The following is a 15,734-nucleotide window of genomic DNA, read 5'->3' as shown; positions in this document are numbered from 1 at the left end:
TTAATTTATTAGTAGTGGCAAGATACTTTTCAACCTGTTCTAAAGAGGATTTTAATTCGGCCTACCCAAGAAAGCTCTACTTCCATTGTGGTCCTTGCTTCGTACTCAATTCATTGAAACATTTACTGACAGACAAATACTATGCAAAAACAAAGCGTGTGCGTGTAACACGACTATGTAACGTGTAATATTTAAGTTATAAATAGTGTGCTGAGTGCTGACTGTGCTGTGCTCTGCCTCTGTGCTACTGTCAGTGAAGTTGATGGTTGTCTTTCTACAGATATACCCCCGCTGGAGTCTTGTGGCCAATCAGGGCTCAGTGCGTTGTTCACACAGCAGCCAGCCCAGTGTTCCCACAAGCCTTTGCAGCTCAATCGCTTTAGCTTCAGCTTGCTAATGGTCAATGGTCATGTCTAACCTGCCGCAGCTTTCACTGTTCACCGCGAACAGTGACACGTCCGCGCTTATCATCCCCACCACACCCGTGGGATGGATAACCTTCCGGATAACTGGCGTTTGACGGGTACAGTCACATTATTGTCCCTTTTCCCTGTCAAAAGTCTAGGTTAATGTTGACGCTATAGCCACGTATCGCCTAGCTAGCACTTGCTGCTACTTAAACATAGCGAGCTTTTAGTGGAGCTTCTTGGGGTTCTGCAGCAGTGCTGCAGCCTGCTGATAATAACATTACAGACCACAGAATGCGAGCTGTAGACGTTATCATTAATACCACAATGCTGTCTGTGTTATTGTTGTTGCTAATTAAGCTAATGGAAGCTCAAGCTAGTTAGCCATAATGGGAACCTTAGTGAGAGAGATGGCTCTCTACTAGCCCTACAAGTCAGAACCCAATGGTACTGACCCAGGGGGTTCCGATAGGGGCTAGCTCTCTACTAGCCTAAGTTTTAGACTCTCGTAGATTTATTTATAGATTCTGACATGTCAGAAATTCAGAATCGATAAATACATCTACGAGAGTCTAATCTTAGGCTAGCTCTCTACACCTGTCAGTCACCTAGCTCGCTGTTGACCCCAATGGGTTATTGGGTTCAGATCAGAATTTACACTTGTAGTACGTCGGTGTCCCTTGCCCAATAGAGCTACAAGCTATCAGATCAGTAACAACGCTTAGTTGGCTTGTATTATAACTATTATATCTGTTAATTTTGATGGGACAACCTCATGCGATGGAGAGGGGGTTTAAATGAAGCTTCTATATGTCTTGCTAAAGTAATGTCACTGTTGCAGCTGTTCAGGATTAGCCATAGATTCTAAAAATCTAGAAACTATAGAATGACATTTCTTCTATATCATATGATTCATAAGTGTGTGTGTCCACTCACCAATGTCATAAGTTTCAGGGCAGGCTACCTGGACTGTCTTGGCATCCAGCCAGTCAGTCAGTTTGGGTTCAAATGAAATCCATTCATGTGAGCACAATGGTCCTATTGTTAAGAACAACTAATCATCATTGGCATCATTGCATATTTCAACATTGACCTCTGTTACAATCAGTAGCAGTGTTTGTTTCCTTGACGTATCTGCCATTGACTGGCTGTATACTCGCCTCAGCTTTTACTCTCATTGAGCTTCAGCCTTGAGTCACAACAGCAATGCCATCTGGCACAGAAAGTGTAAAGGTGCACAACTATTTTCTCTCTTGATGTATTTTTTTAATTTTAAAGTTATTGCTGTTTCCTGGATCCTCCTAGCACTTTCTTTCGCACTTCAGCTATGCAGTAGTGATCATATCCTAGCAGGTGGTATTTATCCAAGCAGCTAGGCTATAATAGCAGATCTCTGTGGTAAGGCTGCGTGTGTCAGTGACAGCCTCAACAATGATTGGATTAAGATTGTATTGGATTTGCAGGGGGGGGGGGGGGGGGGGAAGCACCTGTCTAAGTGCTTTGTAGAAATCCAGGCCACAGGGCGCAGCTTGTAATGTCGTTGCTGTTGTCTCTGCTTATCAACTCAAACCCAGACTCTCTCCTACTCATTTCCTTTTCACTGCTACTTCTGCTCAAGTGAAAAAGCTGCATCCTCAATACTGCAAGAATCTAAGTTTATTAGTACTTCTGACAACATGACAATGCTTTTCTCACGGGTCTGCTCTATATGGACAACATTAAATAGTATTTACACAATGAGATCTTTGATAAATAATCAGTAATCCGTTTTCAACAGGGGGTCCGGGACCTCTAACGGGCCACCAAATCTTTATGTAATAAGAACATTTTTGTGAGCTTTAAAGAGATTTGGCAAGAACATATGGTCTGGAGCCTACCGTCAAGTTTCCTTACTATTGAGAGTTAGTGGTTACTGTAAATATATGAAAATACACATGAATCCAAGATATTAATAGAAAACATAATCTGTGTAAACAAAACAAAAAACACTGATAGTGCTGTCAAACAAGTCTATGAAGCTATCTATGAAACCTATGAAAAAGTATAATCTGCAACACAATTTAATTTGCTTATAACTCTTGCTCACTGAATTTCCCATCCCTATGAAATGGTACTAGGTCCAAGAAGCACTTCATTAAACCAATTTTCTTTCCCCGACAGGTGAAGAACACCCCTGAGTTGATTTCGGCTTCAAGTCGTAACCTAGGAAAATCCTACCCATGCTGCAGTTGTTGATATGCTTCCACTGTTCTACCAGGAGAAGAGTGACATTTGTCTCATTCTAATTCCTGTTGCCCTTTGAGCAGAGTAAAGCCTTGATTTAAAAGCTGCTGCTCCCCAAGCCAAGTTAACCCTCCTCTCTGCTCTGCTACGGCTATCTTACCCATTATGACTTTACCCTGGTGGCCAATTGAGTGAAAGGGGACTCTGGCTGCAATGGAGGATTAGAGTCTGCCGTGGGAGTTGGACTGGACCAAGAGAGCACACAGAGGCTCACACAGTCGTGCACCATGCTCCAGGGACAGTAGGCTCCCTGTTTGAGCCCCTGCCGCTCAGTGCTGCTTTTTTCCCCCCTGTCCCTGCAATCTCCAAGGTTTGGATGGTTGAGCACATTGAAGGAGCCCGGCGCTGGCTGCGGTTCGACCAAAGCTTACAGCCTGCTGCTTAGTACCTTTTGTCCACTGCCATCGCTCGTATAAGCCCCTTCCACTGTTGGTTTTATCTGGTGAAATAGAGAAGTAAGGCAACAGAGAGGTGGAAATGAACTATTTCTGACATCAGTGCAGCTAGTTGCTTTCAAGTTTCACAGTGGCGCGGTGCTGCTGTGTCCACTTGGAACACATTTTTCTTTCTTGTTTTGGCGGGGGAAAAGTCAAGGTCATAGTTTTTCATCTCGGCAAGGCGGACTGCTCCAAGGACTGAAGGATGAAACTGAGGAAACAGGTTACAGTGTGTGGAGGAGCCATATTCTGTGTGGCTGTGTTCTCACTCTACCTTATGTTGGACAGAGTCCAACACGACCCTGCAAGACGACAGACTGGCGGCAACTTCCCAAGGGTAAGAGTAATTGGTATAGTGGAGCACAAAGATAGTGTCCGAAAGCACTTTCCTGCGATTGCTCTTGTACTCTGTTTGCACTCCGTTTGTGGTGTTTTGATATCTCATGGGAGGCTATACTAACTTTGAGGCAATATGGTTTTGGCTCCATTAGAACTCCTCTCCCTTTTTATTTTTAAATTGAGTTACATGAAAGCAACAATTAACATGAAGATCGCTCTAGGGCCTAATTGTTGAGCTGTGCATTCATTTGAATAATTCATATACCTCAATATATCCATAATTTATTTCACCCTGTAACCGGAGAGGCTATCAGTGCGTTTGCGTGTAAACACACTTTGTTTGGGAAGGGTAGACGGCTGTATCATTTGGCAGTAGCCTAGTATTGGTTTGTGAATATGAAGTATCATGTTTGGAAAGTAGCTCCAATAAGTGCTTAATGAGCTGTGGGTATCATTAACACTGTCCAAAGCAATTTAAACCTGATGGTGCCATTTGCATTTTGCAGCAATGGCTGAATCCGTATAGCGTTTTATTGCATAGTGTCGTTCTATTGCAGAGTCATAATCCCATGTCACAATAACAACATTTACAAAAGTTTCTCAACTGCAACAACAGTCATGATGTCTTTAGCAAGATCAGGCCGTTAAAAACAGATTTTAGTGAGAGAGTGATTCTTACACAAGTTGTATTTATTTTGGATTTTAGAGCCAGATCTCGGTTCTGCAGAACCGCATAGAGCAGCTGGAGCAGCTTCTGGAGGAGAACCATCAGATCATCAGCCATATAAAGGACTCTGTGCTGGAGCTCACAGACACGGGGGCCGTGTCTCCCAGCGGCCACCTGCCCTTCAGGAGTGCCAACGGTTCTTGGGTACTGCCGTTTGACGGTCGGCCCACCTTCCTTGCCGTCAAGCCACAGGACTGCCAGTTTTCAACCGCTAGCCAAGCGCAAACGGACCTTCAGGTGAGCTTGCTGCTGATCTTTTTGTGCAGAGCTACTACTGTACTATGAAGGTAATCTGTAATATGACATTTGTCCAATCCTTTTTACAGAATGCAGGACTAATATTTAGGATGCTTTATTTTAGATGTTGGATGTGTACTCCCTCCTGAAGTTTGACAACCCGGATGGTGGTGTGTGGAAGCAGGGGTTCGAGATCACCTATGAGCCTGGGGAGTGGGACGATGAACAGTTACAGGTGTTTGTGGTTCCCCACTCCCATAATGACCCAGGTGAGTTGCATGAGCAATTTCGCACATGATGAAACTTCAAGCAGCTTAAAGGTGATGTGCGGGAATGAACCACTCGTCATATTCTCAAAGATGTCGGAAAATATTGAAAGTGAGTAAGGCCGTAGCTTTTCAGACATAAGGTAGTAGGCTATGACAAATACGCTGCTTGTTTAAAAAGCAGGTGGCTTGCACATCTAGTTCTGGTGCTGGACAAAGGTAGGTACATACAGTGAAGAAGTGGTCCGCACACAGGCTTTGCTCCAACAGTGTTTATTTGTATTAGGTATCAGTATGTGAAAACCTCCCTTATATCATGGTCGTCAGCGGGGCTCCAGACTAACTTTTTCACAGGTAGCACTGGTGCCACCTACCTTTTCATTTGGTAGTGCCACCACAAATTAGGTAGCCCTATTTTTTTCTTTGTATAGCGTGGTATTTATACATGACCTTATCATGCCCCCACATCGGGCGCCATTTATTTATGTAGTGGTTTCCACCATTAAAAGGTTTGAATCATAAAACCCCTACAAAGGTCACTGTGTAAAAAACAGCAACCTACCTGGTTATACTTCAAGTGTAAATGGTTTCAACCCAACACAAAGTCACTCAGTCAATAAAGGCAATACTTATATTCCACACACAGAAAGTCAGTTTAAGGTTTTGTGTTGAATGCAGTCCAAACCTTTGGGATTAATAAAGTGACAATTTTTACAATATCTCCATTACCATTATCCAAATTAATTCCTTTAATATTCATATTTTTACATTTTGGAAAAAATCTTTTGCAATGTGAAATGCCACCGAATTCTTAATCATTTTCCTTGTCTTCATGGGACAACTTGTGAAAGCTGCATGCTTTTATTGTGAAGGCAAATGTTTCTGAATGTTCTCAGAGCCTGCATATCGCTGTGTGCTGAAAATAGCTGATCTACAAGCTCACAACGCGTCGCGGACGTGACAGTGACACTTTGTGAGCTTGTAGATCAGCTATTTTCAGCACGGAACACTTTGTAAGACGAAGAATAAATCGGGCGTCAGTGCGCTTCACTCACTGGGAGGGAGATGTCTTTTGTTGGAAGATCATCATGTATGGACACAGACTACCTCCTCGATGCAAAAATAACAATTTATTATGTTTAATCAAACAAGTTTACCTCCTCACTCAGTGTTTGGGTCGGGAGTCAGCTGTCTGCGTAGATGACTGATCATCATGCAGTTAGATATGCACACTGCGCTCCAGTGAAATTGTCCAGCTGAGAAAGATTAGTTAATTTGTGTCGGATAAGCTGCGTTCAGACCTGAATATATATTCGCCTCGGTTCGTCCAGTTTGTACCGCGGCAGGTCGCGCTGTGCCCGTTTGTGCAATTCTCGTCTTTGCATTGTATTGACTTTGTATGTAATTGCGCCACTCTGACCATCCAAGTCTGAAGGGCTTATTGGTGGGTTTCCGTGAACGATCATTCTTTGAACGCGTTCAGGGACAACATGGGCGTCAGGCGAATGTCCAATGTTTTTTATCAATGGAACGGGCAAGCACTGCGTGATTTTTCTTTTTCCCCCCTCCACTCATACTTCCAGCAAGTCGCACCCGTGCAACCTCATTACATTTTAACTCGCACGTTAAGAAATGAAGTATCATATGCGACCTACAGTATTAATTAAGTCGCACACTGGAGCCCTGTCGTCACGTGACTGATGTTAACTTGGCAGGTAACTTTCAAACACCACAGAGTGACATGAAATAAGTTGAAACTTTCAACTTTCAAACACTGTTGGAGCAAAGCCTGTGTGCGGACCACTGCTTCACTGTAAATAAGCTGCTTGTACTTCAATTGTACTCTAGACAAAAGGATGTGACACCCTGCCGTGAAGAACAAAGCCACTGATGGGAATTGGAAAGCAAATGCAGATTAACTTGTTACTTGTGCAAGCAGAGCGAGCAAGTAATTTTCGTCCAGTGCTTCGATGCGTATGTCGCCGTTTGATGTGTATGCGCCGTGCCAGTGTATGACGTAATGACTACTTGTGCTTGATATGGCAGTGGTGTCAGATTACATACATGCATACATAGGGGCATTACCTTCAATCCTCCCGACACTAAAACATATCGTCATTACGTCACCATCGAAAACCAATTACACCCTGGCATTGGGTCCTTTAATCCACATCTTTATTACGTCATCATTGAGAGCGACGTCATATGCTGCTACGATACATACGCATCAAACGGGACATACGCAAAGTAACCACAGTATACCGCTAATCAACTTACAAATTACATATACATAGAGGCATTTTCTTTAATCCACCCGACACTGATCGACATATAGTACTTGCGCGCTCTGCTTGCGCACCAACAAGCAAGTAGGCACTCGACAGAGTGCAGTTCTAGTTATCATTAATATTAGACAATGTTGACAAAGCAAATGTCTACTTGAGCAGATTTCTTTTTTGATTAGTATGGCTGTTATTTTATTTTGGACTGACATTTCCATTAGATTTGTTTACTATTGCTGTCACAGGCTTGTTAGCTTGACAGCTATTGATTTGTGGCTGGTCAGGTCGCCGAAACCGGCAAATCTGGAGAATGAAAAAGAATGCGAGTCATTTGGACTTTATTGATTGTGCTGTACTTGCGGGCAAGGTCACCCCATAATATCCACTGCGGCATGCTTCATGCAGGTTGTGCAGAGGATATGGAGAGAGAGATGCATGTCGGATTTTGTCGTCAACTTCTAAAGGCTATTTAATGTGTAATAGGCTCCTCTCTCTGAAAGCCAGGATAGGGCTTTTAGTGTGCCGGTATTACCGGTAATAGGTACTGCAGGTACAGTAAGTTATTAAAGTAGGTCAAATGGTGAGAGTAACACAATGTCTGGCCTGCAGTAAAAAACAGCACATCCCATACTATCCGCAATTTGCAACACTAGATTTTTGAGGGGCGAGAGATTTCTGTCCTACACAAACATTCAAGTCCCATTGACAATGCATGGATCATTTTAGGTCTGTGTCTGAGCCAATAGGCATAGTGTCTATACATCATGATGATGTACGATGATAAGAGCGCCACTCACTTCACACGGGTGTGGTTGTTTTATAATGGGTTGAATCTAGAGTTGCAACATTGACAGCCCATTCATCAAACAATATCACCTGCACGGAATTTCTCGACCGAAAGTTGCTCATAGCATATCTACGGTGGACTTTTATGAAACAAACGCTGTGCAGATTGAAAGTAATTTACTACAGGCAGATCTGACTGTTCTATTTGGATGAAGGGGCTGTCAATGCAGGGTGTTGCAAGTTTGCAACTCTAGATTCAACCTATTATTTAAAAAATATATCAAATTGCGGCTACCCCTCCTTAAACACTGCACTTCTGTCCTCTCTCTGCACGAGTGGATTTCACAGCCACCCCCAAGCCTGTGATAGAACATTTTGTGTTGTGAAAGGTCCTAATGTTGCACATGCTAATATTGATGACTTAGTTTCTGCCTCATTAATGCACTCTATAAAATAATTATGTTCAGAGTATCAGCAGGAGGTTGTAGGACAGGTTGTTAAAGGGGATACTTAAAGGGACAAACAGCATTGTCACTATTATATTTGTTGTACGGCTCTTTAATGTTCAATTTTCTGCCATGAAACTTTGCTGTCTTTGTGTAAAGGCTGTGAACGTGAAAACTACAACCTTTTTTTGACTTCCAGGTTTTTAGCCATACTGCCCTTGTGGCATTAGCCTTTTTCCCCCCTTTTTCTATCATTTCTATCCCACGATTTTGCAACCCATTTTTTCACCCAGTGTCAATTTTCTAATGTAATCCTGGGCGCTACACTTCCTCTGCCACCCTGGGGGTGGGGGGGTCAGCGGACTGACCTCATGTTTCCTTCTATGCATGAGGAGTCCAAGCTGCTTCGTCCGGCCGAGTTTCCCCGGCCGGACGTAGATCATTGAAGGAACACGTTATTTTGACCGGTTCTTTTCCCCTCCATCAGGTTCCCCCCGGCTGGCCAGCTGGAGGTAGTTTAGACTTTAGAGGCCAGGATTACTGCATGTTTTTTGTGAGGGTACCGAGTAGTGACGGCAAACGCATCGGTATCATCCGATTCTAGTTGTTTTTAGATTAATCGGCATCGGTTCGATCTTTACAGATAAACAAGCCCAAAGTAACAGCTTGAACAGATCTACAAGCTCACAATAATAAATATAAAGGTATTTAAGTTCAATCTGACTTGCCTAAGCCTGCAGTGCAGATACCCTGTTACATGTATTTTTCAGAATGGACAAAATGATTAAGAAATTTCAATACAGCATGAGATCATATCGACATCGGTAATATCGGTTATCGGCCATAACACCAATTCATGATATCGATATCGGCCCATCGGCCCATCCCTGGTAGGCTGGTACTTAGTATTACCTACCTAGAGAACATGCAGAAAGGCCCTTTCGCCAACCCCGCCTCTGGGCACTGATGACGTGGAGGAGAGAACAGCATCCCCAGCGGGAATCAAACCCTAGCTATGAGGCGACAGCACTACCGACTGTGCCACTGTGCCCCCTTGCCTTTTTTGCTGTCTTATGTTGAAATAGTGACCTTGGGGGTACCTGATGGTGCAGCTACTGTAACCAGCAATTAGCCTGGTAAACCACCCAGCTTGCATGAAATTGAATTCCGTGACTGGGTGGTTTACCAGGCTAACCAGTTGTGTCTCATGTCCAGGGGGGCACATAACGTTTTTGGGCTAGTTCTCAGGGGAGCACCTGGAGGTGTTGCTTGGTGTGCAAGCAACATCAGCCCCATATCTTGGTGTGCAAGCAACATCAGCCCCATATCAAACTGGAGGGGTCCTTGAAATGAAAAAGGTTAGTTGAGAATCGCTGGTTTATTGAACATTCAGTTGATACTAAATACTTGTATTCATCCCCAATTCAGAGAGTTCGAGTTGGCTGGAGGCCCATGCTGTGTTTTGTTTAGCCCCCCCCCCCCCCCCACCCCACACACACACACTTTATTTGTCTTAAGTGTAAAAAAAGGCTTTGTTTCTTGTGTATTGTTTCAGGCTGGATCAAGACCTATGACAAGTACTTCACTGACCAGACACAGCACATCTTGAACAACATGGTGGTGAAACTGGCAGAGGACCCGCGGAGGAAGTTCATCTGGTCTGAGATCTCCTTCCTCTCCAAGTGGTGGGAGACTGCGGACGTAGACAAGCAGGAGGCCACACGCAAGTGAGTTTGCACTGCTCTCCAGTGACCACTGGGTGTCATCCCAAACCCTTAACCATGCAGCCCTCTCCTCCATACCTTTTTGAGGTCATTGCAAAGTTGAGCCTGAATAGGCTCTATTCCCTACTTCCTTCACAAGTGTTACTGATGATACTAATGAAGGCTCTGTTAAATTCTGGTCAGATAGAGCGTCATTTCCAGGGCCCAGGAAATGATTCTCCTCATAGACTTTTCAGAAAGTATTTATTTAAAGACATTTACGCCGCGGACAAAGCCAACTCTTGTCGTGACAAATCATGACAACAAACACAATTCTTTGGGCCGAACATATAATTAGAAGAAAAAAACGGCAGGTTACAACACTTTTTTTGTTGTTTTTCTTCTTTGTAATTATTTGTTTGGTCCAAAATATTGTTTGTTGTCATGATTTGTCACGAGAACAGTTGGCTTTGTCCGTGGCTTAAATGTCTTTAAATAAATACCTTTTGAAATGTCTATGGGAAAAATGCATTGGGAATCATTTCCTGGGCCTGGCGTCGTCATCAAAGGGGGTGGGACTGCGACGCTCTATATAGAGTCATGGTGTTGCTATTGTGAGTGTTGGCTCACTAGAAACACTCTGCTACACCAGTTGGTCTCAAAGTGACCTTGAGTGGGTTCCAAATGGCCCTGTACGGTTGAGTGTAGAAATTGTATTTTTATATAATATAATAATATCAATAATATTTGTACACTCTCAGACTTATGGGCTCCTTGAAATTAAAAAGTTTGACACTGGAGGACGAGTTATTCTGTGTGCATAGGAAGCCTATTATACTTGGTTGCACGGCGGTGTTGTGCACCAAAAATAGTAGATCTACAAGCTCAACGTGATGATGTCCTGAAATTACATGCATAAATAGCAGATCTACAAGCTCACAACATGGCGCACTGTGAGCATGTAAGATCTACAACACTGCTTTAGCCTCTCTGTTTTGCCCCTTGAACCTTCTCTGCTGAATGCATTACACTTGCCATTAAGTGCTGTTGTGTAACAGACGGTATAATTCACAAGCGCTGCATGAGAAGTCGTCTGCCGTGCCTTGTGGCGACCTGTCAGACTGCATTCTAACGGAGCTCTAAGTGACGGCACTTCCCCTCTGGATAAGAGCCTAGGATACTCCTAGAATAGCATGTGTTGATGTTATTTCTCCTCTGTAAGCATGGGCCTTTCCTCACCTTTGCTTTGTTAATCCTCTTTCTTGGACAGACTGATCCGCGAAGGGCAACTGGAGATTGTCACCGGAGGCTGGGTGATGACAGACGAGGCCAACACTCACTACTTTGCCATGCTAGACCAGCTCATTGAAGGCCATCAGTGGCTGGAGAGAAACCTAGGTAGGGGTGTTTGTTAAGGCTGTGCGATATGTTTTTGTTAAAAAGTTAAAACTATAGTATATTCTGAGTTTTTGTTCAGTAACGGTGGTCTCTCCATCTCTCCAGCTCTTTAGTAAACCAAAAATAAATTTGTCTGGGGAGGATGCTGTTACCAATTACCCCATTTTTCATTTAGTTTCATCACTTCCAATTTCACTTATTTATGAGGACTTTGAGTTCTCTGTCCTGATTGGATAAAAAAGAGAGGGAGATATTCTGGTTACTGAACAAATACTGATTGCTTTTGGAATATGGAAAACTATTTAACACTTATTTTAACAAAATAATTTATGTTACAACCCATTAATATACTAACTACTGTTGTCCATGGTGGCAATGGTCTCTCCATCTTTTGAATTAACAATACAGTACAATTACAATTTTTCCAGTCGCCAATTTCCTTTGTGCTTAGTTTGCGCATGCTGGATTCGTTTCTTATTCAACAGTGTTGTTTATTTTCTTTTGCATACTCGCTGTGCAATCATTTCTCACTAATATCTAATTTGACACAGTTTATTGTGTTTGTTCAATATGAAATTCGGCCCTTCCACAAATGAGCCAAAAGTGAAGCTTCCCTGACTTTTTGTGCTACCCAATGGGTAGTAGTAAAACTCACCGGCCACTGCAGAGGTTTCAGGTTTGATTACCGGCAGGGGTGCCTCAGGCTTGGCCGGGAGCCCTAAACAAATTAAATTGGCGTTGTTCAAGGGTGAGAAGCCGGCAGGGGATTTTATCCGTGTTGCTGCACTAGTGACTTCTTGCTGTCAGGTGAAAAGTGTCTTGCAGCTCCATGTATCAGTGGAGGCATGTGAGAGTCTACACCCTACCCAGGCCTAAAGGTTGCTGCCATGCCATAGCTATCCACCACCAGCCTCTGGTCATTTAATTGTCTCCACCAGGCCCGAAGGCATGGGGAGAGGGTATGTTTTGCACTCCGTCCGTCTGTCTGTGTACAGCTAATCTCTGGCACCGTTGGTGCGGCCGATGCCAAACTTTGCACACACACTCCCCGGATGCCAAAGATGAACTGTTATAGCGCCACCAATACCATGAGGCCGAATTTTGCAAAACACATTTCTTTATTTTACTCGTACACATTTTATCCATAGTTCCATGCATCACGCAAATCTGTATACACCATCTCTATAGTCATGTGATCAACACGGAGCACTTGGCGTCCGCATATTTCATCTTAAGATTGCCTTCCAAAGTTCTGCAGATTTGTCCGTTTTGAACAAAATGCCTCAAATCATGAACACAGCAAGCAATTTTTCTGAAGATTTTTGAAATTATGCATACACATTACCACTAGGCGCATTACAAAAACTTTATGCTGCCAATAATATACTTTACATAGCAACAAGAACCCCAAAAGGGGTTCCCGTCTTGAAGAGGTAAAACACCAAAAGGGGTTCCCATCCTGCAAGGTGAATAAACAGCACACATCAAATGCAGAGAGACAGGGTAGTGCCTCAGTAAATTTGCCATTTGGAACCCACTCAAGGACACTTTGAGACCCTCTGGTGTAACAGAGTGTTTCCAGTGAGCCAACTATTGCAGCACCCTGACTCTGTTTGGCCAAAATGGAACAGAGCTTTAATGTCTAAATAACCAATCTAAATTGTGCTCATGCTGTTGTAGGTGTAACCCCTCGTAGTGGGTGGGCAGTAGACCCCTTTGGACACAGTGCCACCATGCCTTACCTGTTAAAGAGGGCCAACCTGACCAACATGCTGATTCAGAGGGTACACTACTCCGTCAAAAAACACTTTGCCTCCACTCGCAGCCTGGAGTTCATGTGGAGGCAGGCCTGGGGTGAGTTGACCCAATTTTAATCATCTAATTTATGTGTGCTATTAATGTGGTTATCTTCATGGAAACATGTTATGGCTTTGATGAAATTTCAATCTGAAATATATATATATATAATATTTCTGGAGGTGGTGTTCTTACATAGAAAAAGTTTATTTTCTATTTAAATCTACTCTCTTCTCTTTGCTATTCTTACTGTTTTGACAGACCCTGCATCGGGTACGGACATATTTTGCCACATGATGCCGTTCTACAGCTATGATGTTCCACACACCTGCGGACCAGACCCCAAGATCTGCTGCCAATTTGACTTCAAGAGGTTGCCAGGTGGGCGAGTGAACTGTCCTTGGAAAATTCCCCCAAAACCTGTGGTGGAGAACAATGTGGCAGAAAGGTAAGGCCAGTGAGATTAACGTGGGTGTTAATTCAAACATTGTGTCAGGGAACAGATGGGATGTGTGGCAGTAATTGCATTTAGACCAAGGACACAAAGCAAATAATCACAGAAAGGCCGGGTTTGTAAAGAGTGCGAAAGCTTTGTAGATATTCATCTGACTCAAATTGCAAGGTTTAGGACAAAATGTGATCTATGGAGCTTTCTAAAGAAAACGGTCTTAAGTGGATAACGCCAGATTGAAAGTTATTGATTCCCTTGTCTTCCCAGGGCTAATTTGATGCACAGCTTTTCAAGGTCATCTGTTATTCCCGGGAAACCGGCTAACACAAAGCAGTTTCTGAATGCCAAGTAATGAGTTGCTCTCCCTTTCTCTTGCAGGGCACAAGTGCTACTGGACCAGTACCGTAAAAAGTCCAAGCTGTTTCGCAGCAAGGTGGTTCTGGTTCCTCTAGGGGACGACTTCCGCTTCGACAAGGCCCTGGAGTGGGACCAGCAGTACGACAACTACCAGAAGCTTTTTGATTACATGAATTCTCAGCCCGAGATGCATGTCCAGGTGCGAAAAAAACAATTTGTCCATTGTGTTTAATATTTTTGCTGCTTACATCTTAAAATATCGGTAGATGTTTTGTTTTTATGTTGGCTTGTTTAAATAATAATATCATCACGTCACATCAAAGGGACACGTATGAAGTTTTTTATTTCGTTTTTGTTCAATTCTGTGTCTGAAGCATCATCACATCTCTTTGTCACGTGTCTAGGCCCAGTTTGGTACCCTGTCGGACTATTTCAATGCCGTTTATAAAGCCAACGGTGCAACGCCGGGATCCAGGCCTGCAGATTACCCCGTGCTGAGTGGAGACTTCTTCGCCTACGCGGACCGCGAGGACCACTACTGGACGGGTTATTTCACGTCGCGACCCTTTTACAAGAGCTTGGACCGCGTGGTGGAGTCGCACCTCAGGTGAGGCCGCGGAGATCACACCTAATTTTATGACTTTTAGTGGCCTTGAGGTTCTCTTGACCCATTAAGACCTGAAACGCATCTGTGTCACCTTGGCTTTTTAACCATTATTTTAAACTTTAGCTATTGGAAAAATAGCAGATCTACAAGCTCATAGAGTGGCACAGAGTGCTGCGCTACTACAGTAGCTTGTAGATCTGCTATTTTTTTAAATTTGGTATTTTTTAATACCGGTATATTCTTTCACAGCATTTTTTTTTAACTCATATCTTATAGTTAGTTAGTCAATAGTTTGAGCACCACCTATATAGAAACATACTGTAGGTTTTTCAGAAAACTGTCACGATGTAGAAGACATTATTTTGTAGAATCTGGTCTCGTGTCTTATGGGTTAAAGGCGGTTTATTCACCCACGACTGCCTCTCGCTGATTTTCAGGGGTGCAGAGATCCTCTACAGTCTGGCTGTTTCCAGCGCTCGGCATGTGGGCATGGAGGGCCGCTACCCGGTCACGGACTATGCCCTGCTGGCTGACGCGCGGCGATCCGTTGGCCTCTTCCAGCATCACGATGGCATCACTGGCACAGCCAAGGAGAATGTGGTCACCGACTACGGCACCAAGTAATTCAGATATTTCCAGAAAATGTCAATAATATGGATGGAATGAGTAAGGCCATGCACAACGACAACCGTTGCGGTTATCGATAAATACAGCATGATTACAGTGCTTAGTCTCTGCATAGTGCATTGTTTTTTAGATAATTGCATGCCTTGTATGGCATAGTTCAGGTTGCTTTATTTGCACCTACAGTATATTTGGTTGCAGTCAACAGTCACAGCAGGGCATCCATTTTAACAATCATTTTACAAACAACACGTACAAGAACAAGACAGATGCATAAGATTAAGTGCTCAAATAATGGACAGGAACGAGGACAAAATAAAACCCACTAAAATACATAATCACTAGAATAAAAGAGAGGGTAAAAACGATGATTAAAACTAATAAATAAACATGGCATCTGTGAGTGCTGCCATGTCTTGTTCACCTGAGTGATGGCTGCTGGAACAAAGCTCTTTTTATACTAAAGCGGAAGTGCACATACTGTGCAGACGATGGGAATTGTCATTTGAACTGGTTATCCACTGTAAAGTGTTCTATTCAGGGATTTCAGCTGTGACTCACCAGTCAGCCTTTTAACACCATATGAT

The 15,734-nt window shown here is 43.4% G+C and overlaps 1 protein-coding gene across 1 annotated transcript in view; it reads left to right on the top strand.

The window, feature by feature from the left end:
- The first annotated feature begins 394 nt into the window (after positions 1-394).
- The window catches only part of man2a2 (mannosidase, alpha, class 2A, member 2), a 40,004-nt gene continuing 24,664 nt past the window's right edge, over positions 395-15,734 (top strand). The window contains exons 1-11 of the mRNA XM_083763335.1: positions 395-523; positions 2,568-3,464; positions 4,173-4,430; positions 4,555-4,699; positions 9,766-9,937; positions 11,184-11,311; positions 12,992-13,165; positions 13,370-13,556; positions 13,938-14,115; positions 14,321-14,523; positions 14,961-15,143. Coding sequence (XP_083619461.1) covers positions 3,333-3,464; positions 4,173-4,430; positions 4,555-4,699; positions 9,766-9,937; positions 11,184-11,311; positions 12,992-13,165; positions 13,370-13,556; positions 13,938-14,115; positions 14,321-14,523; positions 14,961-15,143 — 1,760 coding nt within the window. The 5' untranslated portion in view covers positions 395-523; positions 2,568-3,332. The remainder of the gene's footprint in view (positions 524-2,567; positions 3,465-4,172; positions 4,431-4,554; positions 4,700-9,765; positions 9,938-11,183; positions 11,312-12,991; positions 13,166-13,369; positions 13,557-13,937; positions 14,116-14,320; positions 14,524-14,960; positions 15,144-15,734) is intronic.

This window comes from Protomyctophum parallelum, assembly GCF_964188405.1.
Source record: "Protomyctophum parallelum genome assembly, chromosome: 4".
NCBI lineage: Eukaryota > Metazoa > Chordata > Actinopteri > Myctophiformes > Myctophidae > Protomyctophum > Protomyctophum parallelum.
Note: the sequence above shows the minus strand (reverse complement) of the source record. Positions and strands in the feature narration are given on the sequence as shown.